Source organism: Malus domestica, chromosome 09, assembly GCF_042453785.1.
Source record: "Malus domestica chromosome 09, GDT2T_hap1".
Classification (NCBI taxonomy): domain Eukaryota; kingdom Viridiplantae; phylum Streptophyta; class Magnoliopsida; order Rosales; family Rosaceae; genus Malus; species Malus domestica.
In genome coordinates this window covers 10,220,670-10,242,471 of record NC_091669.1, presented here as the reverse complement: position 1 = coordinate 10,242,471, position 21,802 = coordinate 10,220,670, and the positions used below count along the sequence as shown (strand labels likewise).

At 38.9% G+C, this 21,802-nt stretch overlaps 4 protein-coding genes across 6 annotated transcripts; 2 read left to right on the top strand and 2 right to left on the bottom strand.

The window, feature by feature from the left end:
* The first annotated feature begins 27 nt into the window (after nucleotides 1–27).
* Nucleotides 28–2,596, top strand: LOC103441458 (pentatricopeptide repeat-containing protein At4g02750-like). The gene has a single exon (XM_017334005.3). It carries the CDS (start codon nucleotides 233–235, stop codon nucleotides 2,450–2,452), a length of 2,220 nt encoding a protein of 739 aa, XP_017189494.3. The 5' UTR covers nucleotides 28–232; the 3' UTR covers nucleotides 2,453–2,596.
* Nucleotides 2,597–2,611: 15 nt separating this feature from the next.
* Nucleotides 2,612–6,029, bottom strand: LOC103441448 (UDP-arabinose 4-epimerase 1-like). Of its 2 annotated transcripts, none has more exons than XM_008380132.4 (10): nucleotides 5,711–6,029; nucleotides 4,955–5,085; nucleotides 4,755–4,868; nucleotides 4,558–4,665; nucleotides 4,353–4,444; nucleotides 4,125–4,266; nucleotides 3,869–3,963; nucleotides 3,561–3,690; nucleotides 3,315–3,459; nucleotides 2,612–3,209 (listed from the first exon to the last, which is right to left on the bottom strand). In XM_008380132.4, exons 1-10 carry the CDS (start codon nucleotides 6,012–6,014, stop codon nucleotides 2,989–2,991), a joined length of 1,482 nt encoding a protein of 493 aa, XP_008378354.3. In that variant the 5' UTR covers nucleotides 6,015–6,029; the 3' UTR covers nucleotides 2,612–2,988. The 2 variants fall into 2 exon arrangements, with proteins under 2 accessions (XP_008378354.3, XP_070661509.1); XM_070805408.1 differs by lacking the exon at nucleotides 5,711–6,029 and adding an exon at nucleotides 5,226–5,273.
* A 2,994-nt stretch (nucleotides 6,030–9,023) lies between these two features.
* LOC103441447 (protein PAT1 homolog 1) lies at nucleotides 9,024–14,935 on the top strand. Its single transcript, XM_029108116.2, has 5 exons — nucleotides 9,024–9,447; nucleotides 10,097–10,245; nucleotides 10,633–10,689; nucleotides 11,600–11,675; nucleotides 12,335–14,935. The coding sequence occupies exons 1-5, from the start codon at nucleotides 9,393–9,395 to the stop codon at nucleotides 14,410–14,412; spliced, it is 2,415 nt and encodes an 804-aa protein (XP_028963949.2). The 5' UTR covers nucleotides 9,024–9,392; the 3' UTR covers nucleotides 14,413–14,935.
* An 823-nt stretch (nucleotides 14,936–15,758) lies between these two features.
* On the bottom strand, nucleotides 15,759–21,541 carry LOC103441446 (uncharacterized). Of its 2 annotated transcripts, XM_008380129.4 has the most exons (18): nucleotides 21,299–21,541; nucleotides 20,665–20,737; nucleotides 20,514–20,557; nucleotides 20,154–20,196; nucleotides 19,727–19,948; nucleotides 19,509–19,616; nucleotides 19,298–19,369; nucleotides 19,119–19,163; nucleotides 18,960–19,039; nucleotides 18,729–18,793; nucleotides 18,579–18,645; nucleotides 18,281–18,394; nucleotides 17,498–17,571; nucleotides 16,632–16,729; nucleotides 16,485–16,541; nucleotides 16,310–16,378; nucleotides 16,172–16,225; nucleotides 15,759–15,996 (listed from the first exon to the last, which is right to left on the bottom strand). In XM_008380129.4, the coding sequence occupies exons 1-18, from the start codon at nucleotides 21,418–21,420 to the stop codon at nucleotides 15,919–15,921; spliced, it is 1,485 nt and encodes a 494-aa protein (XP_008378351.3). In that variant the 5' UTR covers nucleotides 21,421–21,541; the 3' UTR covers nucleotides 15,759–15,918. The 2 variants fall into 2 exon arrangements, with proteins under 2 accessions (XP_008378351.3, XP_008378352.3); XM_008380130.4 differs by lacking the exon at nucleotides 19,509–19,616.
* Between the last annotated feature and the right edge of the window lie 261 nt (nucleotides 21,542–21,802).

Genomic DNA, 21,802 nt, shown 5'->3' with positions numbered 1-21,802 from the left:
TAAGTGCATGATTGCTAACATGAGCGTAGCTGAGTCTGAGTCTGAATTTTGTTTTGCAGTTTAGATAGATTAGAATGCGATCTAAAAAAGCGAGAAGTGACTCAATTTATGTTGACTCAACAAATAACAGTTCCCTCCAAAATACAAGAATAACACAACAAATATTGAATTGCTCGAACCACAAAGCAGCACTCTTTTCTTCTGCCTCACCAACTGCAACTACCAACACCAAATGAGGCTGAGATCAATAGGTGAAAAGGGGACCCAAGTCTTCAACCAAAACCTGAAAATTACCCGGTTGGGGAAGTCGGGTCGTATCGACCAAGCGATTAAGGTTTTCTCACAAATGCCTCAAAGGAACACTGTAACATACAATTCCATGATCTCTGCCTATGCTAAGAATGGTAGAATTGGTAATGCACGCCAACTGTTCGATAAAATGCCGCACAGAAACTTGGTTTCTTGGAACACTATGATTTCCGGGTACCTGCACAATGACAGGGTTGAAGAAGCGTATAGGATTTTTGTTGACATGCCGGAGAGAGACCTTTACTCTTGGACTTTGATGATAACTTGCTTTACTCGTGGCGGTGAGCTCGAGAGAGCCAGAGAGCTGTTCGATTTGCTTCCGGATAAGGGGGATGCTGCTTGTTGGAATGCAATGATTGCAGGGTATGTGAAGAAGGGGCAGTTTGATGATGCTAAGAGATTGTTTGATGAAATGCCGGAAAAAAATTTAGTTTCGTGGAATTCAATGCTTGCTGGGTATACGAAGAATGGGGAGATGCAGTTGGGAGTAAACTTTTTTGAGGAGATGCCTGAGAGGAATGTGGTTTCGTGGAATTTGATGTTGGATGGATTTTTTGAGGTTGGTGACTTGGATTCTGCTTGGAAGTTCTTTAAGAAGATTCCGGACCCGAATGTGGTTTCTTGGGTCACGATGTTATGTGGGTTTGCGCAAAATGGGGAGATCGCAAAGGCAGAGGATCTCTTTGAGCAGATGCCAAGTAGAAATGTGGTTTCTTGGAATGCAATGCTTGGAGCCTATGTTCGAGACCACCAAATTGACAAGGCTGTTCAATTATTCGGGGATATGCCTGAGAGGGATTCTGTATCGTGGACAACAATGATCAATGGGTATGTTCGTGTTGGTAAGCTTGACGAAGCAAGGCAATTGCTCAACCAGATGCCATACAAGAATATTGCTGCACAAACAGCAATGATGTCTGGATACTTGCAAAATGGAAGGATGGATGAAGCAAGTGAGATCTTCAATCCCATTTCCATCCGGGACGTTGTTTGTTGGAACACAATGATTGCAGGCTATGCTCAGTGTGGGAAAATGGTTGAAGCTCTGTCTCTTTTTAGAAAAATGATTAACAAGGACATTGTTTCTTGGAATACTATGATTACTGGTTATGCTCAAATAGGGCAGATGGAAAAAGCACTTGAAATCTTTGAGTCGATGGGTGAGAGGAGCATAGTTTCGTGGAATTCTCTGGTTACAGGTTACGTGCAAAACGGGTTATATCTGGATGCACTACGGACGATCGTGAAGATGGGACAGGAAGGAAAGAGGCCTGATGAGTCGACTTTTGCTTGTGGTCTAAGCGCGTGCGCCAATCTTGCGGCTTTACAAGTTGGAAAGCAACTTCACCATTTGGTTGTGAAGTGTGGTTATGTAAATGACTTGTTCGTCAGCAATTCCCTGATTACCATGTATGCTAAATGCGGGAGAGTTGTGGATGCTAATCTTGTGTTCGAAGATATCAAGCGCGGTGATATTGTTTCTTGGAATTCTTTGATATCTGGGTATGCTTTAAACGGAGATGGTGAAGAGGCAGTAAAGCTCTTCAAAAATATGTTAATAGAAGGGGTGAATCCTGATCAGGTGACCTTTGTTGGGGTGTTATCGGCATGCAGCCACAGTGGGTTGGTTGAGTGCGGTTTAGAAATTTTTAAGAGCATGACTGAAGTTTACCTTATTGAACCTCTCGCCGAACACTATGCTTGCATGGTTGACCTGCTCGGTCGTGCAGGGAGGCTAGAGGAAGCCTTTGAAATGGTGAGGAATATGAAGATCATGACAACTGCTAAAATATGGGGTGCATTACTTGGAGCTTGCAGGATACACCGGAATCTACAACTTGGAAAGTATGCTTCTGAGAAGCTTTTAGAACTTGAACCTGATAAAGCTTCAAATTATGTGCTCTTGTCCAACATGCATGCTGAGGCCAGCAGATGGGACGAGGTTGAAAGAGTCAGGGTGTTAATGAAAGAAAGTAGCACGGAGAAGCAGCCAGGCTGCAGTTGGATTGAAATCAGAAATCACGTACATGCTTTTCTCTTTGATGATCTGGCGCAGCCTAGAACAGCAGAGCTTTCAAGCGTATTGAAGAGCCTAACCACAGAGATGAGAAACACAAGTTACATATCGACACCTTATGATTGACAAAGATTTACAACCTATGGTAACAGGTACTGCTTTCTCACTCTTGCTAAGCTATTAGCATGATAGCATTTTATAGATCAGTAAATATACGACACGAGCATTCATTTATGATTTATCAATTGTTCTTCAAATAGAGAACTCATACATTGCCAAGGAAAATAGGAAAGAAACTAATTTGTTTTAAGTGATTTAGAGCAATTTACATGAAATTTGGCAATTATACTTATCTGCAGATAACACTCAAACTGGCTATTTATACAGTACTGTAAATGTTTCATCTGTTTAGATCAGCTATCTAATATCCTCTCCTTTTCTTTTTCTGGGCTTGAACAAAGTACAGGAGTAAAAAATACACGCAGGGTTACTCTTGTCCTATACGAATCAAGAGGGAGGGCACTCTCTTCTCTCAACGAACCCATAGACTTTCTTCCTTGCCGATTGGAAATTTATGTAGTGTTCCAATTAATAGGAAATCCAAGTTCAACTCAAGGAGCAACATCCTGCTTCCGCAATGCTATCTCTGGTATCTTTTCAACCTAAGGACCATAGCCATTCAAATGCGATTTTTGCCATCTCCATGCAATCTGCAGGCTCTCTTGAAGTGTGTAGTGGGCTGTCCAATTCAGCTCTTGCCTTACCTTGGAAGGATCACTATAAACTTTAGCATAGTCCCCTGGCCTTCTGTCGAGGTAATCAACCTTTATGTCCACCCCTGTCGCCTTCTTGCATGCCTCAACAAATTCCTTCACTGAACTACCTGTGATCAAAATGATCCAAAATAACTTCAGGAAATGCAGGGCCAGCGAGGCAAGGGTAAGGAAAGGATGATAATAATTTCAAGGGAAATGACAGATTTCTTAACCTTTTCCAGTGCCGACATTGTAGATCCCAACCTTCCCAGGTTGTGCGTTGGCGAGAGCTTTTACATGAGCATCAACCAGGTCAGTGACATCTATATAGTCCCTCACACAAGTGCCATCAGCTGTTTCATAGTCTGTTCCTCTGACCTAGAATCAATGACATAGACAAAATAATTCAATTTCTCACATTGATTTTGGCCTAAACAAGTGTACTGGAAAAGAGGAGGGGGACCGAGGGAGAAAAGTACCTTCAGTCCAGGAATAATCCCTCGAGCGGCATCAAAACAGGCACCAGAGATTCGTCCCTGCTCACGTAGCTCAGGTCGAGGAGCCTCTCCTAGTCTTCCCTCAGGGTCTGATCCTATCACATTAAAATATCTGGATACATAACCGTATATATGTTAGCTTCAGTTATACCCAAACTATTCATTTTGAAGAAATTGTTCATGCCTCCTGCTGTGTTGAAGAATTCATAGACAAAGTAGCGCGAGCACTGTGCTCGCGCACACACACACACACACACTTTTCAAAGAATTAAGCAGAATTCACGGCCTACCGTAAGATCATGACGGCCATGTTTGAGTTTTTGGAGAAATCTAGAATGATATCTTCTGCCATCTTCTTTGCTTTTCCATATGGATTGATTGGGACCTGAATTCAGACAATTATAAATATCGAGTATTTTGGAAATTAGCACATCTTGATACAACTGTTAATCTGTGTTTTATTTGGGTTGATGTACCAACACAACATTTAAACGTTGCAGTTAATACATGATTAACTGACAAACTAAACTGTGTTATGAATCTCACTTGCTCGGTTTCTTCTGTGATCGGCATCTTCTCAGGTTCACCATAAGTGGCACAAGTACTGGAATAGATCAATGTTTTTACATTGTGTGCTGCCATTGCCTCCAAAACCAACAGTGTATTTGATGTGATATTGTGATAATATCTGCAGAAGAACACTAATTGTATGTCATTAAAAGGTTAACAGAGAAGAAACGAAACTTAATGAACATGAAATTGACGATCGAATACCGAAGAGGCTCGAGTGTACTTTCACCAACATAAGCAACAGCTGCAAAATGCATGACAGCATCAAATGCATTCTCTGAGAAGATCTTATTGACCTAAGACAAGAATCAAGGAATATCCAATACATTGTTCACTCGAGTTCAGTTCACCTTTTCCACAGTTTAGATTAGTTTAAAGTAGAATATACAAAAGAAACATATTAGGATACGGCTTTTGCATCTCCGAGGTCAGCGTATATGAATTGCAGCCTCCCGGGTTGTGGAAACAACTGTTGAAGAACCCTAACAGCACCGATGTTTCCTCGAGAAAGATTGTCCTGTGAAAAGACACAAATTAAAGGGTTTTCAATCGACAAATCATGTAAGAATTACGAAGAAAAAGCTTTCAAGAATGATCGATATATACCACTATCGTTACACGGTATGAGTCCTTCAAAAGCCTAAGCACAGCATGAGAGCCTATGTAACCAGCACCTCCTGTGACCAAGACATGCGTGATCCCTGCTTCATGATAAGAGAACTGCAGATATACAAAAACATGAGATGAATGTAAAGAAATCTTGTCAAAAAAAGAACAAAACCGAAAACTATAAATCGGAAACAGACCTTGTTGGGACTGCTAGAATCATGTGACTGCTTGAACAAGACAATGCAGAGGGTGATTAGGCCGGCAGCTGCGAAAATCTTGCCGGAGAATTTGCTCCTTCGTTTCGAGTCTGCAATATCCATGCCTGCAACTGCAACCACAGAGAGAATTGGTAGAAAAATCAAATTTGGTAGTGAAACACTTTATTAAAAAGTGCTTATACAGGACTAAAAATTGTCTATTGTGATGAGTCCAAAGTCTATGCTCGATGTGCCCTATATGCTTATTTACCTAATACAATTGGCCGACTCTGCCGACTTATCGTAGATAGACTTATTGACTTATAGCTTATTTGAAAACGTCATAAAAACAAATGACATAATATTCAAATTCTGGGTGAGTGTGTATGGTAAAATTTCTGACTCCGTTCCTTGCTCATAAAAAGTTAAAAAGAAAAAAAAAATCATAAATGATGATGATTTAAATACGAAAAGGAGTTATAGGCAAAGAAAGATGTATGGAGGTATAGTAAAATTCAGCATCGATATATGACTCCCAATTCCGACCCAACAAAGAGCGTTACGAAAGTATTAAAAAAAAATTAATATACTAGAAGGAAAAGGAGTTATAGGCAAAGAAAGAAACGTTACAGAAACATGGTAAACGAAGTGATTTAGACGCAACGAAAATATGGGAAACACAACTTTCAATGAATTTAAGGAACCCTAATGACAGAAACTAATGATTAAGCAAGGGCTGAGATTCATGAGGAGAACCTGAGGAGTCTCGGCTGCCACACAGAAACGTTAAACTGGTGACCTCAGAAATGCAGAAACCGGCCGGTCGAAACGAGGACTTGGGAATATAAAACGTCTCTAGTCGTTTTTGTATAAGGAGGAGGAAGATTAGGTGGAATGTATCTATATTTATATATATTGAGCAAGTGTGAGACAAAGAAGTGTCACCAAAGTTATATGAGTGAAAAGGAAATAGCAACCGCCATGAATATTCGGAGGGGGAGAGAGAGAGAGAGAGAGGTCTTTGTGTTTTGCTAAACTGATGGAAAATGTATACAAACATTCCACGTGCATGGGCGGGCGGGGTTAGGGTCAGCGGCTTCAGCCTCACTCCCGGCCCTCTGCATGTGAATTGACCGGCCTGAGCCCGCAGCTTTAGGGTCTCAGCCTTCAGGCCAGCTTTGCTTCAATCAAAATCTTGAGATTATTACGTATAAGGAGGGGGAGAATCAAATAAATGACCTCAGATGCGGGGATGGATGCTCGACTGTTTGAACCTTTTCTTAACAAAGAGGTAAATTTTGGGATTATCATTTGCTGTGCCTTAAGTCCACCATTCTACTTTGGTTCAAGACATGCACACATACTAATGGAGAGGAGGAATGGAATACAATACCTTGGTTGCGGAGATGAAATGCTCTTACCTACTCGTGTTACAAATATATGCTTGATCAAGGGGTAAATTTTGGTTGTGTACATATATGTATGTGGTATATGTTTACGGATAGATGGGAGCATTGAATACATGTCCTTGCCTTTTGCGTTTAATCGCTTCAGCTACAAGTCGTTGCTTAAAGAGGTGAACTTAGATTGCTTTGATATGTATGTGTTATATGTTTATTTCAAGAATGATGATTGCACTTTACGCATGCTAATGGATTGAATTTGTTCTTTTTGGAAATCTAGTAATTAATTGTAGTTCTTAACAACTATATATTGTCCTAATTAACTAGTCATAATTAATCTGGGATGGAGAGAAATTTTATATGAAACAAATGTATGAATTATATGAATTATATTGCTCGAGAGAAAACGACTAAACACCTAATCCCTAACCCTCTCTCATCTTAATTAGCTATATAAAACCTGGTCTAATTAGGTTCTCTCCTCACTCCTCAACTCTTAAACACAACTTAGTTGAAAGCAATTCCAAGTTTTCATTCATTGGCCTAAGTTGTATAGGTTAAAAATTGAGACTTTAGAAATAAAAAAAATTGTTATTGACACTTCAAAAAAAAATATTATTCACTCTTCTCTCTTTTATTGTCAATAACAATTTCGTAAACAAACTAACAACAATGTAATTTCATCGCAAAAGAGGGTCAACAATGAAAGAGTATTGTTATATGGACTAATTATGGCGTCAATACATCAGTCGGCTGTATACTTATTGTATCAATTATTATGACCTATTGTTAATTGAATTGTGACCGCAAAATGTAATTATCCAACATTATTGTGATGAAAACTGTTTCAAATTGAATGGTTTATTTTTATTTTTTATTTTTTTTGAAATCCTTAGATTAAATGATTGTCTTTCACATTTAGAGTTATGTTTGTTACCAGATTTCTAACACCCTACTTTTCTTGCTACCCAATTTCTTGCTTACAAGGGAGAATTAGGCAACTCTTAAATCATCTCTGATTTCTCATCTTACACGTTTCATGAATGAGAAATTATTATCACACTTCCCTTTGGAAAATCTGTTAGCAAAATAATAGCAATAAGAGGTGATAAATTAATCTATTGGGTTGTTAACATGTACCCGTTAAGATCTGTTTAATTTAATTTGAACTTACGCAATTATTACCACAACCAATATCTTGTTATATTATGATGATACCCAATTAAACAGATCTTAACAGGTACTCGTTAAAAACCCAATGTGGTTGATTCACCACCTCTAATAGCAATAAAAACCAAAACGCACCGTCTCGCTATATTCTTCTCTAAATCCTAGGCTCTAGAATATCCTCTCCTAAAACGATGACGTGTCAACCAATCTCACCGTGGAGTCCCGCATGCTGATATGCATTCCCTTCTCAAGGTCCAATAATAAAAAAAAGGCATAAGTCCAAGTTGGCATTGTCACGCGGCAACACGCGTAACTCCATCGTCGGCTACAAATCAGATATTTTTATACGTGACAGTCACATTCTTACGTATCCTAAACACATTTATTTTTAAGGAAACTAATGAAAAGGGCTTGAAAACTTTGAGTTTTAATGATAAGGACAAAATAAAGGGTAAAGTGAATAGTACCAGGATTGACTTTTTAGTGTAAAAATGTGGTTTTTCGTTAAAGTGAACAGTACCGGGTGCTTTTCGTTAAAGTTCCCTTATTTTTACTTTCAACATAATTTTATTAATTTTTAGTCATTATTTTTTCAATTCATCCGGTTTGATACCTAGAAATTAAAAAGTAAAAATGAGTATTTGGATAACACTATCCTATTACTAATGTATTTGTTGTTGTTAGAAATGTTTTTTTTTTTGTCAATGTTGTTAGAAATGTTTATTTGGTCTTGACGACTAAGAAACACGTGATCACACACCCTCAAATAAGATATCAAGAGTGAAAAATAAATGAGTTTAATTTTAATATTATAATATAATTCAGTAGCAAAAATCAACCTTGTGTGACAGGAAAGCTTACCAAATGATCAAAATTAATGTAATTACATATTGGGTGGTATATCCATACATTCATTATTTACTTCTAACACACTCTTTGTTAATTTCTAGCCTTTTATTTTTCAATTCATTCGATCCGACAGCTGAAATTAAGAAGGGTGTGTGGTAAGTAAAAAGAAGTGTGAATATGTGTTTTTAAAATAACTGAAAGCGCTTTTGGTGAAAATGTTTTTAGAACTAATATTCTTTAGTAAAAATGTAAGTAAATTCTGAAAAATTACTTAAAGTGCTTATTGGAAGAAGCACATAACTGATATTTCTTCTCGAAAGCACTTCAAGTGCTTTTGGAATCCAAAAACATTTTCTCTAAAATCACTCTTAATCATTTTAAAAGCACATGCAAATAAATCCTCATAACTAATACTTTACAATTCCACCGATTATAACTTAAAACGATTAATAATATCATGTGACGAGTCAGACAACTAAACAATGACACGGAAAAACATCTTAACAGTCGACCCGGACATAATGGTCCATTTACGCATCCGAGTCCGAATATCCGAGTTTTAATAGTGAAAAATGCAGTTGGAAGCCAACCAATGAGAGCGCGCCACCTCAACGCACCTTCTCTATCTGTATTTGCCCACCGCTTCTCTGGAGGAAGGCACGTGCGCCAATGCGAAAGTCGTCTTCTTCCTTTCGCGCTGCAAAGAAAAAATGACCTAACCCACATAACCCTCTCTTTCTCTCTCTCCTCCCCCTCTCTCTCTCTAATATCCCTCTCAGAAGAGAGAGGGGTTAACCCTTTTTGCCGAATTTGACCCTCGGATTCCCTTCGATTTACACTCCCTTGCCATCCCCCCATTTTCTTCCCTCCACCGCGTAATCTCCTACTGAAGCCTCCGAGTCTCGGCGCGGTTTGCTGTTTGTGCTGATCCGGACCAATACGACGTAGTTTTTGCTTCTGCGGCGGAGCTTCGGGTTTTTAGGGCCGCGGACGGTGGTTTTGTTCGGTCTGTTAATATGGAGAGATCTAATGGCACAGATTTCAGGGACTTGCTTGAGAGTTCCTCGTCGGGTCTGCTCCTTCAAGATCTATTTTTTTTTTCCTCTTTTGCTTAAGAGGTTGTCTGGGTGCTGAGAAAGTTGAAGGAAAAGAAAAGAAAATCATATATGTTTGTATGTCTTTGTAGTTCGAAGAATCTGAGGCGAAAATTGGCATGCTAATCTTTTTCCTTTTTCCTATCATTCTCACCAGAAAATAAAAAGTTAGGGTTTTAATTTTTCGACCTGCTTCTGTATCTTGTTTGGGAGATTGTATTGAAGTCGAAATTCGGAGTTTATGATTATTGTTTATGGATGTAAGCTTTTGTTGCTCAATAATTTCTGCAGAGAGCTTCGCTGAATTTGGCTTTAAGGCTGTTTCGAGCTTATATGATTCGGGTCAAGTTCTCGTCTTGACTGAATTGAGAAGCCTAGTTATGAGAAAGACTGAAAATTTGGTTGTCATTGTGTTTTGAATTGTATGGAAATAAGTAGTTGGGGTATATAATTCGCTCTTCGGTTTTTGAACAATGGCTTGATTTTCTGTTGTTAGTATGCACTGCGCTATTAGCACTTAGTACCATGACCTTGATAATTCGTTTTCGCTGCTTTACTTGTTTATGAACTGTTGAAATTAGCTCTCTTTTTTGGACACCTAACGCTTTTTTCCTATTGCCATACAGAGAATAAACTCTTTGATGCATCACAATATGAATTTTTCGGTCAAAATGTGGTGGACGAAGTTGAGTTGGGGGGTTTGGACCACGAGGAAGGCAGAAAACCTTTGTTCGGGCCTGCTGATAATGAGTACCATTTATTTGAGAAGGATGAGGTTAGTTAATCTTTTCCCAGCTTACCTTACAATGGTCCGTGAGGCCAACAGTGCAATAGTTTATTGTGTTCAATTTGCAGCATTTGTTGTTCTTTCTGAAGCATTGTTTCACATGCTAAATTGTTCGCTTACACTTAAGCAGCGTGCATATATTTTTCTTTATTCATTCTGAGTACTCAAACCCCCACTTAGTGGGAAAAGGCTTTGTTGTTGTTGTTGATTCTGAGTACTCAAACACCTTGCCTGATGCTATGTGCAACCTTTTCCCTATTATTTTTATTCCTTGTTATAAGCTTCACCATTGTCTATTTAGTTTAATGAAATATGTTGCAGGGCCTTCAGTAATATAAAACATGTTTACTGACCTCAATCTTTCCTTTTGCATAGGCTCTTGGTATGGGATCTTTATCTGACATAGATGACCTGGCAAGCACTTTTGCAAAGGTCAGCTTTCTTAACTTTGATGACTTTGCAAACAGTTGAGTTTGTCTGCAATCAATTTCTGTCGGGCCACATCTTTTGTTTGACATGGTTTTGGAATGAAAGTTGTACGGCTGTACTTATTGTATAAATTCCCCAATATGACATTTTTTTGTTGTTATTTCTCAAATGTGGTATTGATGCTAGATCCTTGAGTTGTGTTTGATGTTTGTATTTTCGTCATGCATGCAAAGATCTTAGTGACGGTTGCCCACTTTCTTCTTTTAGAAGTACTATTAATTTATATCTCAGTATTGCATGCCTTTTGGTCCTGAATTTTTTTAATTCTTATCACTATGTTGACAGTACTTATCATAGGAAACATGACATTCAGTTGTGAGATACTTCAATCCTTTGTTTTTGCGTAGTGATACACATAAATTTGTGTAAATAATATATGAACTTTTTTTTTCTTCTCTTTTTTTGGTTTCATATGAACTTTTTTTAGTATCTGAATATATCCTTTTATTTGTTCTTGAGGTATTATTTTTTATGCTGAATTGCTGATGTCATTTCGATTTTAACAAAGTAAGACTGGAACGATAGAGCTATGTTTTTCATCCAGAATCTTATCTGCCACTTGCCAGTACTTACGACTTACTAGTGATGGTTCTACCATGTAAATGTGCTGGTTTGAATGAAGCAGATTATGTTAGTTTCTTCATTTCTATTTCCGTGTTTGATTGTTATATTTGTGAACAATCAATATGTTTGTCTTTCAAGCTCAAAAGTTTTTAGATGTGACAATTTTCATTCTTTTGGAGAATGCTTGATCTTTCTGGTCCATGGAGTGCATTTTCCTGACATTTTCATCTTAATTGCCCATTCTGCCCTCACTAATTCTTAGTAGTGACATAGTTTTTCTTTTGCACAGTTAAACAAAGTTGTAACAGGACCAAGACATCCAGGTGTTATTGGAGACAGAGGTTCAGGGTCTTTTTCACGAGAAAGTGAGTAACTGTCAACCATTGTCATCATGTTATGGTGGTTCTTATTTTTGTTGCACGCAGGCTTGCTCTGGAATTGTTTCTTTGAACCAGTATCTGCTGGAAATTAGCCTCCATTGAAAATAAGAAAATAAGATAGTTGAATATGCATTACAAAGCTTTTGTTACCTCTGTTTAACGGCATATATGCATCACAAAGCATATATGATTTGTTTTAGCATTCCATAAACAATTTGTCAAATTGAAACACGAGTGCACTCATTGTAACAGTATTAAAACTAGAACAGTCGTGTTGTGCTTAACAATTGTTTGTACATTCTTCTTTATCATTGATTGATTTTTTAGGATCTAGATACTCAAGATTTAATGTGCAAAAGATTGGGTGGTTTCGTTGCTTTGCGTTGCAAAATAGAAGTAAGCTTGCTGAAAAACAGTAGCAGTTAGCTATAAGATAATTAAGGTTCTAAGGCTTCAACTTTTGTTTATGGTCATTATACCACCCTCCCCTTTTATCGCTAGCTAATTTTTATCACCTCTTTGGTATATTTTTATGTGATTGATTTCTTCCATTTGTGAAGTATGTAATATAGATATAGCCTCCGTACAATTTTCGGTTTTCTTAAATTTTATTTTGGCTTTATCTAACGTGGTGTTTTCTTCAGGTTCATCAGCTACTGATTGGGCCCAAGACGGAGATTTCAATAACTGGTTAGATCAGCATATGTTTGATACAGAATTTTCCCAGGAAGGAAAGAGGTGGTCGTCACAGCCGCAACCTTCTTCTGCTCGATTTTCAGAATCAAAACAGCCAAAACCTTTGTACAGAACATCGTCTTACCCAGACCAGCAGCCAGTCCAGCATCACTTCTCCAGTGAACCAGTTGTACCGCCCAAGTCAGCATTCACATCATTCCCTCCTCCTGGAAACAAGTCCCCGCAGGGCTCACCACATCAGCTGAATCTTTCTGCTCTTGCGGGTGGTTCCCAGTTACCTTTTTCTGCACCAAACCTTTCTCCTTTATCTAACTCTAATCTTCATATGGCCGGTTTACCTCATGGGTTGCATTATGGAGGGAACATGCCTCAGTTTGCCAACCCTAGCCTTCCTTTCAATAGCAGGTCACAGAGTCATTGGGTTACTCATGCTGGAGTATTGCACGGCGATCATTCCAGCCTCAGAAACAATATGTTGCAGCAACAGCTCCCTCATCAAAATGGACTTCTTTCCCCACAATTATTGTCAGCACAGCAGCAGCTACAACAGCAGAGATTGCACCATTCGGTTCAGCCATCTTTGGCCCATTTTGCTGCAATGCAGTCTCAATTTTATGGTACTCACCCTTCTTCATCCCATAAGTCAATGCATGGGTTGTCGGACACAAGTAATCATAGACCGAAAAGAGGAAAACATCGTTTTTCTCAAGGCTCTGATACTGGTAGTCAGAAAAGTGAGAGTGGGTGGATCCAGTTCAGGTCTAAGCACATGACATCTGAAGAGATAGAGAGTATTCTTAAAATGCAGCATGCCGCAACACACAGCAATGACCCCTATATTGATGATTATTACCACCAGGCAAGTCTTTCCAAAAAAGCAGCTGGCTCGCGGTCAAAACATCCTTTTTGCCCATCTCATCTTAGAGAGTTCTCTTCCCGCGGCCGTAATAGTACTGATCAGCATACTCATAGTTCTGTCGACGCTCTTGGGAGAATTCCCCTTGCTTCCATACGTAGGCCTCGCCCCCTCCTTGAAGTTGACCCTCCCCCTGGTTCTGGTGATGGCGAGCAGGTCTCTGAGAAGCCTCTGGAGCAGGAACCAATGCTTGCTGCTAGAATTGCCGTTGAGGATGGCCTTTGTCTCCTTCTTGATGTTGATGATATTGATCGACTGCTACAGCATGGTCAGCCCCAAGATGGTGGGGTTCAACTCAGGCGAAGGCGGCAAATACTGCTGGAGGGTTTGGCTGCATCACTTCAGCTTGTTGACCCACTTGGTAAAGGCAGCCACTCAGCGGGGCTGGCTCCAAAGGATGACATTGTGTTCCTACGTTTAGTTTCTCTTCCTAAGGGGCGAAAGCTCCTTTCTAAGTTTATTCAGCTTCTCTTCCCTGGTAGCGAGCTTGCCCGTATTGTGTGTATGACAGTATTCCGTCATTTAAGGTTTTTGTACGGTGGCCTACCCTCTGATCCTGGAGCTGCTGAGACAACTAGTAATCTTGCAAAGAGAGTTTCTACATGTGTAAATGGTATGGATCTTCGTGCGTTAAGTGCTTGTCTTGTTGCAGTAGTTTGTTCATCAGAGCAGCCGCCGCTCCGACCCCTTGGAAGCCCTGCTGGAGATGGGGCCACTATTATCCTAAAATCTGTTCTTGAAAGGGCAACTGTACTCTTAAGCGACCCTCACGCTGCTGGGAGCTGTAGCATTTCTAACCGTGCCCTTTGGCAGGCATCCTTTGATGAATTTTTCGGTCTTCTCACTAAGTATTGCCTGAGTAAGTATGAAACAATAGTACAATCAATATTTACGCAGAGTCAGCAAAGCACAGAAGCTATTGGTTCAGAGGCCACCAAGGCGATACATCGTGAAATGCCTGTGGAGCTTCTGCGTGCTAGTCTTCCTCACACAGATGAGCGTCAACGGAAGCTTTTGTCTGATTTTGCTCATCGATCAATGCCCATTTCTGGTCTTAATGGCCATGGCGGGAACGGAGGTCAAATGAACTCTGAATCTGTGAGGGGATAGTGGAGGACTGCGAGTTGTCTGGGAAGGTTTCTGAAAAATATAATCTTTCACCGGCAATTCTATGGCGGAGTCCATATGCATTTACAAAGTGAATCTGCTGGGAATGTGGCAGGCTGGTGTGCCGGGGGTGGCACACTCGTGCGTGCATCCCCATCGAAGTAATTTTGAAGGCTTCGCTTTAATTTGTTGCTTAACTTTTTACTGTTCCGAAGTTGAAGAAAACATGTGGTGCTCGGTTTGATGATGAATGTCATGCAATGCATAAAATGTGTAATATGATTCTGGATGTGACGGGACTGGGACTGGGACTGGGACGGGGACGGGGACGGGGACGGGGAGTTTCTGAGTCTGCAAGTTGGTGCTTCTTGGGAGCTGTATTTTGGTGCTCTGTTGAACTGGAAGCATAGGGATAGAGATGATGTACAGAGTGTGGTCTCACGTAAACCCTCAAAAACTCCTTTTGTTCCACTTCTCTCTTTTTCTCCCCATTTTCTATTTCAGTTATGTGTCTCTCTGTTAGCCACCTTATTAGGATCCGCATTACATACATTCTCTCCCCCCTTAATTTCTGTGTGTTTCTATCGTCTTTTCGAAAAGGAGCTATCGAACGTTAACCCTTAACCAGGTTGGTAAGGATCCAAAGGTGAAGGTATTGAAGCTCATCGTTACACTATGTACGACTTATGTGGGGCGTATTAAGATAATTTTGTAATTTAAAAAGTCGATGTGGGGTGTTTTTAAGCATACAGGGCGTAGTCAACGAAATAGGCTATTACTAATTACACGCGCTATAATTTGATTATTCTATGAGAGAACTGACCGGTTTGAAGGATGTCGAGATTGCTTGGTGTCCAAGTCCTAAGGATAACGGCATTTTTGCCAAATCTTATAAATTGAAGAAAATAAATATTTGATGTATTTTTTAAGCTAGCCGATTGTCCTGGCCCCTTCCAACTTATGCCAAAGATATATTTTTGCTGCATGCCTAAATATGTACGTAACTGTCACACAATTGACACAATATCATGGTATAAAAATTAGAAGACACATTGTGCCCTAAACCGTGGTATCATAGTGAGAGTGGTGAAAATGGCCAAACTCCTGGGGACCGTCAAAAGCAAACACGAACCATGCCAAGATTATTTCGCAAGTGGCGGCAAGATCAATGGCTGCCCCTAATTATACCACTTTTTTCTGTCTGATTAGGTTTGAGCTTAGTTCGAGCCCTAATTTTGCGGTTTACTTCTTGGCTTGTTGGGAAGTGGAGATTTGCATGGGAATCATCGTGATCCTAAATGCCGTGAAGGGATGGCGGAGCTTGGGTGCGTAGACGACGGGGGAAGAGGTGCCTGGGAAGTATTTTCTATTTTTCAATTTAGAAATATTATTGTCATGTTTAAATTAAATATTTAAAACAATTAAGAGTTTTAATTCCTCGAGTAATCATAAAAAATCAACTGGATTAATTAAAAACAAACAAACAAACTTAAGCGTCAAGAATGTCTCTCAGTTAGTTAAAGGAGGTTGGTGCTCCATTGTTGCTGATCTCTTTCTCATTGTCCAAAATGCGGCGGAGTATCGGTTCTGCACGGAATAAGGGACCTTCAGATTATCAAAGCGGCAAAGGTTTCAAATCTAAAACTTCTGGCATTCGAGGAGTAACATATGCAGAGATCCAATTTAGAGATTACTACACGAAAGCGGAATAAAGAGGGGAAAAGAAAGAAAAAGAAAAGCCACTTGAGGTGGTATTACTTACCTGCATCATTGACCTAGGATTTGTAGTGTAGGTTGTCTCAATGCTGCTTTCTTTCTGCAGTTTGAGGACAAGGCAATTTATACGGCTATGTTCATCCAATGATGCTTAAGCAACATAACGGAATTGGAACGAGCTTACCTCAAAATGAAATCCGTAGTGCAAGGCAACCCTCCTCACATCCTCCAAACTCAGTTCAACAGACATTTCCTGAAACAAAACAATGTAAACAATTTTTTTAAAAAAAAGGTATAAGTGTATAGCGCTCCCTCAGAGCATGTGGGCAAACGAAATGCTTAGTTGAAAGGAAGCTTACATCTTGCCCATAGACATCAGCAAAGTGGTATAGTAGGGGACCCAAATTTATCCAAACCTGTCATCCAATCAATCAAGGATTAATAAACTGATAAGACGGGGGAACAAAAACTAAAGTCATCAGACTCATCACGACTGAGGAACTTACTCCACCATCCTTCAGGATTCTTGATATGATTTCTATGTATTCAATAATGTTGTGTGCCGTATCAATAAAGAAGCAGGTCACAACCGCATCCCAGACACCTGTACATTCCACAAACATCTCCATGAGAAATACTACGGAGGTTATTTATGCGCGTTCCTGAAGTGCATGAAAGTCTAAATCTTTTGAAGGTAGTTTCTGAACAATACAACAACAACAACAACAACAACAACAAAGCCTTTTCCCACTAAGTGGGGTCGGCTATATGAATCCTAGAATGCCATTGCGCTCGGTTCTGTGTCATGTTATTTTGTAAACAATAAACAAATTAAATTATCCAACCATGTTATTTTGTAAAAGTAATTTATGTTACCATCTGTACGAGAACAGGCATGAACCATCTAAGTTTGTTTCGTCAATCTGCTTGAACATGTTTTTCTTATTATTTAGAACACCTTGCCCTTAAGTCTAAACCCTAAAGTTACGGGCCGCTTGGTTCCGGCCGTTTTGGAATTTATTTGTCACAAACACTTTATAAATTGACTGGCAAGATATTCATTTAGGTCTCCTCCCAAAGATCGTATTCAATATTTAAACACTATGAACAGGAAAAGCAAGAGATTTATTTTATATCTCGCCCAGATATGTTTATACCAGACCAGACAACTATCTGCTGTCTCAGCTTAGCAACACAAGACCTTAACAATTTAAGACCACCTGTCTATGCTGAGGCTACTTGCCCAATCATACACCAACATAACAAATGGATTACCACAGGATAAATGCAATGGAAAATTTCTTACGATATTTCCTACTGTTCATTAACCTCAATTACAATGTTTGAATATAAGAAACCCATATTTTCTTACCTACTTGGTTTGGATCGTTGTAAACCTCAACAAAGTCGCCACCACACATAGAAAAGCCTTCAGTAATCCCTGCACTGTTTGAAAGAAAACCTACAATTATTGGAAAACAAATCCTAATAGAAACTTTTACAAAAAGAAGATAGTATTCAGATTTAAAAATAGGCTTATTTCTAGCTATGACACCTGTACTTTTCACCAAATCTCACTTTACCCCTACACTCTATATTGTCTCACTTTACCACCTGTACTATTCCTTTCTGTTTCACTTTACTCCTACACTATATTGTCTCATTTTAACACCTGCGCTCTTTATCAATGTCCCACTTTACCCTAATCTGTCAAATAAGTTAAGTGAGCAGTTAATTGTGTTGACGTGGCATGGACAATTTAGTCTCGTTAGCACAATTAACAGCTCTCTTAACTTATTTGACGAAATAGGGTAAAGTGAGACATTGAGGAAGAGTGTAGGTGTTAAAGTGAGACAATATAATGTGTCAGGGTGAAGTGGGACACGGAGGAAGAGTGCATGTGGTAATGTAGGGGCTAAGGTGAGATTTGGTGAAGACTACAGGTGTCATAGCTAAAAATAAGCCTTAAAAAAAAAAAAAGATAATAAGCATATCATCTCTTTCTAGGTCACTGCTATATTGAAGAGTATCCATTCAACCACTATCTATTTCGATGATAAACACCTTAAAAGCACTAAGAGAACTGATAGTATGTCAGAAACGCTTTTGTAGCATTACTAAAGACTTCAGACAAATGAATTAGCAGCATCAGTACCTAGCCGGATGAATATCTGGTACTGTAACGGGGCGAAGTTGGTCACTCTCTGAAAGTGAATTGCAATTGCTGTGGATCCAAGGATATATTGTCCACTCCCCAGCAGTTTGACAACTGAGTAACCAAACAAAACCATCTAAGAAAAGAAAACATAGAATACAAAATGAAGAGAATATATCGGAAAAGAATCTATTGCCAACCATTGAAAACTCTCTTCCATGGTCAGAAAAAGGATTCCTTTTTCGTGATAGCAAGATGGTTGAAGACTATTTAAGGCGAGGTGTAATGACATGCTTACTGATTAAGAATAAAATTTGAACATATCATCATGTAGTATGAAAATTCATTTCCCTGGCTTATGAAACCTGCATAGAATATGAGAAATAATACATGAGTATGAATATATATTGAAAATGGAATTCTTAGCAAACAAACAATGTATGCACACCTAAACACGAGATTTCCAAAGCCAGCCGCCCAAGTCCAGCACCAGGAACCAAACAGGCAGGAGGACTGTTCGAATAAATATCATTATCATACACAAAAAATTACTTGAGAAAAAACCCGTGCTCGATAAGGAAAAGTAATTTGATAATTGCAATGGTTAAGAAACGATGCAACGATAGGAAGACAGTGACACATATGAAAACATAAAACTAAGATCAGAAAATAATATTACCTTTTCTTAGAGCGATCAGCAAATAGTGCATCAAGTTCCTCTAATATAGGCTTGTAGCACTGATCACGTTCTTTCTGTCCCTGTATTTCATATAATTACAAACTTAAGTAAAACTGGGATATCCTCGATCATAGAAATCAACAATAAATCATCAGATACCTCTGCCGCCCAGTCTCTAACTATGTTCCGTACTATACAACGGACCTGTAGGGAGGGTAAAAGAAATTTTTATAAATTAAGCTAAATTGTTTACTGATTGTATTTCTTATTACTTAAAGGGAAAACAAAAACAAGTAGTCTCATAGCACCAGATATCCAACACAAGAGAAGCAATATACCTTATCAACATCAACTAACGGAACATGTAACTGTAACGATGGATCCAACCATGTCCGAGAGGGTGAGGATACCTAAACGCATATCACCAAGAAAGTCACAATTTTCAATTGAATAGTTTGGCCACTTTCTGAATAATTAAACCATAAAAAGAGAAAGACACGTACTCAAATAAGTTGTAAATTAATGCTATAAAGAAACAAAAACTCATACATCTCCATTGGAATCATTCCCACAACAGTTATGTGTCTCTCTAATATATTCCACACCTGAAGTGTGTCCATCGGTAATGGACTCACGATGACCGTTATTGTCTACCTCCTGTGGTTATCTACAGAGGTCAAATTTCTAATGAAGGACATTATGAAGAAAAATATACATTTAAGTCTCATAATGAAAAGCTAACATGGTCGTGTAAGTGTTGCAGAAACCTTTTTAGCAGTCACTATTGGTGAACTGTGGACTGTGTTGCTCCCTTCCTCATAACAGACCTGATCTGAATTGGAAATATGCAATCTTTCGCTGGCGGAGGTAGACTGAGAAGAGCAAACATTATTTACTCCAGAAACATTGTGATTATTTGGGACGTTTTCAAGATGGGGGCCATCACAGGCATCTATGTCCTGGCTCAAATCAAGTGGGGGTTCAAATGCCTGCAATGTATATAAAAGTGGGGAGACAAAAGAAGTCAAGAACCTTAATACCAATTACCCCAGTTTGAGGAATCGCTCACATAATGTCAGTCCTTTGAGAAGTCATGAAGTGTCGCGATGTCAAAAGGTCATCAGAATATTATCAAACGAATAATTTTTACTTTTTTCAGAAGGAAAAAGTGATAAAAAGTAAGTTGGAACTAACCTGAAGCATGTTAAAAATGAAATATGAATTTACAGAGATGCACCTGCACAACAAGTCTGACCCATTACAAATCTCGAAACTCTTCTACCAATCATGTAAACAGAAAGAAAGTCCCTAGGATGTTTTACAGAAAGTTTAAAAAATAAATAAGTACACCCCACCAGTTATTTTGAAACACAATTAGACGTCAAAATACTAAATAGTATTAAGCAAATTCCCACCACATTAACCTTGAGTTAGTTTTTGAGTTAATATGTCAAGTTTTACAATTTAAAACCGTAGATATGCCAGTCGTTGGTGTATTATCCAAATTCCAAAAACTTGAAATTAATGTAATGAAACAAGTCAAGGAAAATTTACCGTCTTAGTCTTTGAAACTTTAACGGGTAGTGGGATAACAGAGCCTGCAAATAGAGGGAGATTGTTAGAAACGAAAAAGATAGTGAAACACCAATTTGGTTAATGTATCCCAAGTTCCTAGAGTATGAAAGCTCTTTTAGTATTTCTATACCTTATGGGCAGGTGGAAGCATTCTGAAAGATCTTTCATATCGTCTCACGTCCTCTTCTGACGCCTCCGGGTAACTGCATTCAGAATGAGGGACATTATTCAAACTACAGGCACATATTTGATATCTCTGAAAATAAATAAATAAAATAGGCTATCACACCAACAGAATAATCAAAAGGTTCATAATTTACAAAATTCGATCCGTAAAGTTCAAGAATTTCGAGTGTGATCAGACAACCAGAATTCAAAAAATGACAGAGTGGCCTGTGATAGATCGATTGGAAGCGAAGAACGTTCGACTGTGAGTCACAGGGTGAATTGTAAGCCCCAACCTTAACGAGCATTTTCGGGGACTAGCCCGCTTTATACACAACCTAGTCGAGCATAATGTAAAAAAACAGATATTCGAACTGAATATGTGACAATCACAGCAGCCGTTTTTTTTTTTCTTCAGAAGTTCAAATATTTCGATTGTTTACAAGAAAAATTAAATCTTTTGGTATTAAATTAACAAAATTAAAGAAAGGATCAAGCTTTACAATCATTGATGCAAATGATATAAATCCCAAATCATTGAATTCAAACTTGAGTAGTAGTAGTAGAGAGAGAGAGAGAGAGAGAGAGAGAGAGGGTACTTGAGGTAGGCGCTGATTATGCGCCTGAGGGACTTGATTTCGAGAGCTTCTTCGAGCTTACTCTGGCGACGTCGTTCGTCGTCTTCGTCCTCAACTCCTCCTCCTGCTGCTACAGGATGCATATCTCAGCTGTCGTCGGCTCTGACTGACAGAATACTGACAGGAACACACTAATGAGAGTACTTCGACTCCTCGCGTAGTCAAACAGGATGAGTCACACACACATGATTGAAGGCCGAGCCCAATATGAAACGCAAACTTATAGACCGACCAACCCACTAGTTCCTGAGACGTTGGGGGTCTGATTAAAGAGTTGAATATTTACATGTTTGGGCTTTTCATATCTTGATTGGGGGAATTGAAGACAAGTTATGGTGAGTAAATATTCTTAATCACTTGACGTAATTATTTTGTAAGGTCAATGATTATGAGTCCACTCGACTCAAGAATATTAAGTAAGAAACATCTTTCCTTACAAGTGATTTTAGTAAGCATAAACATTAA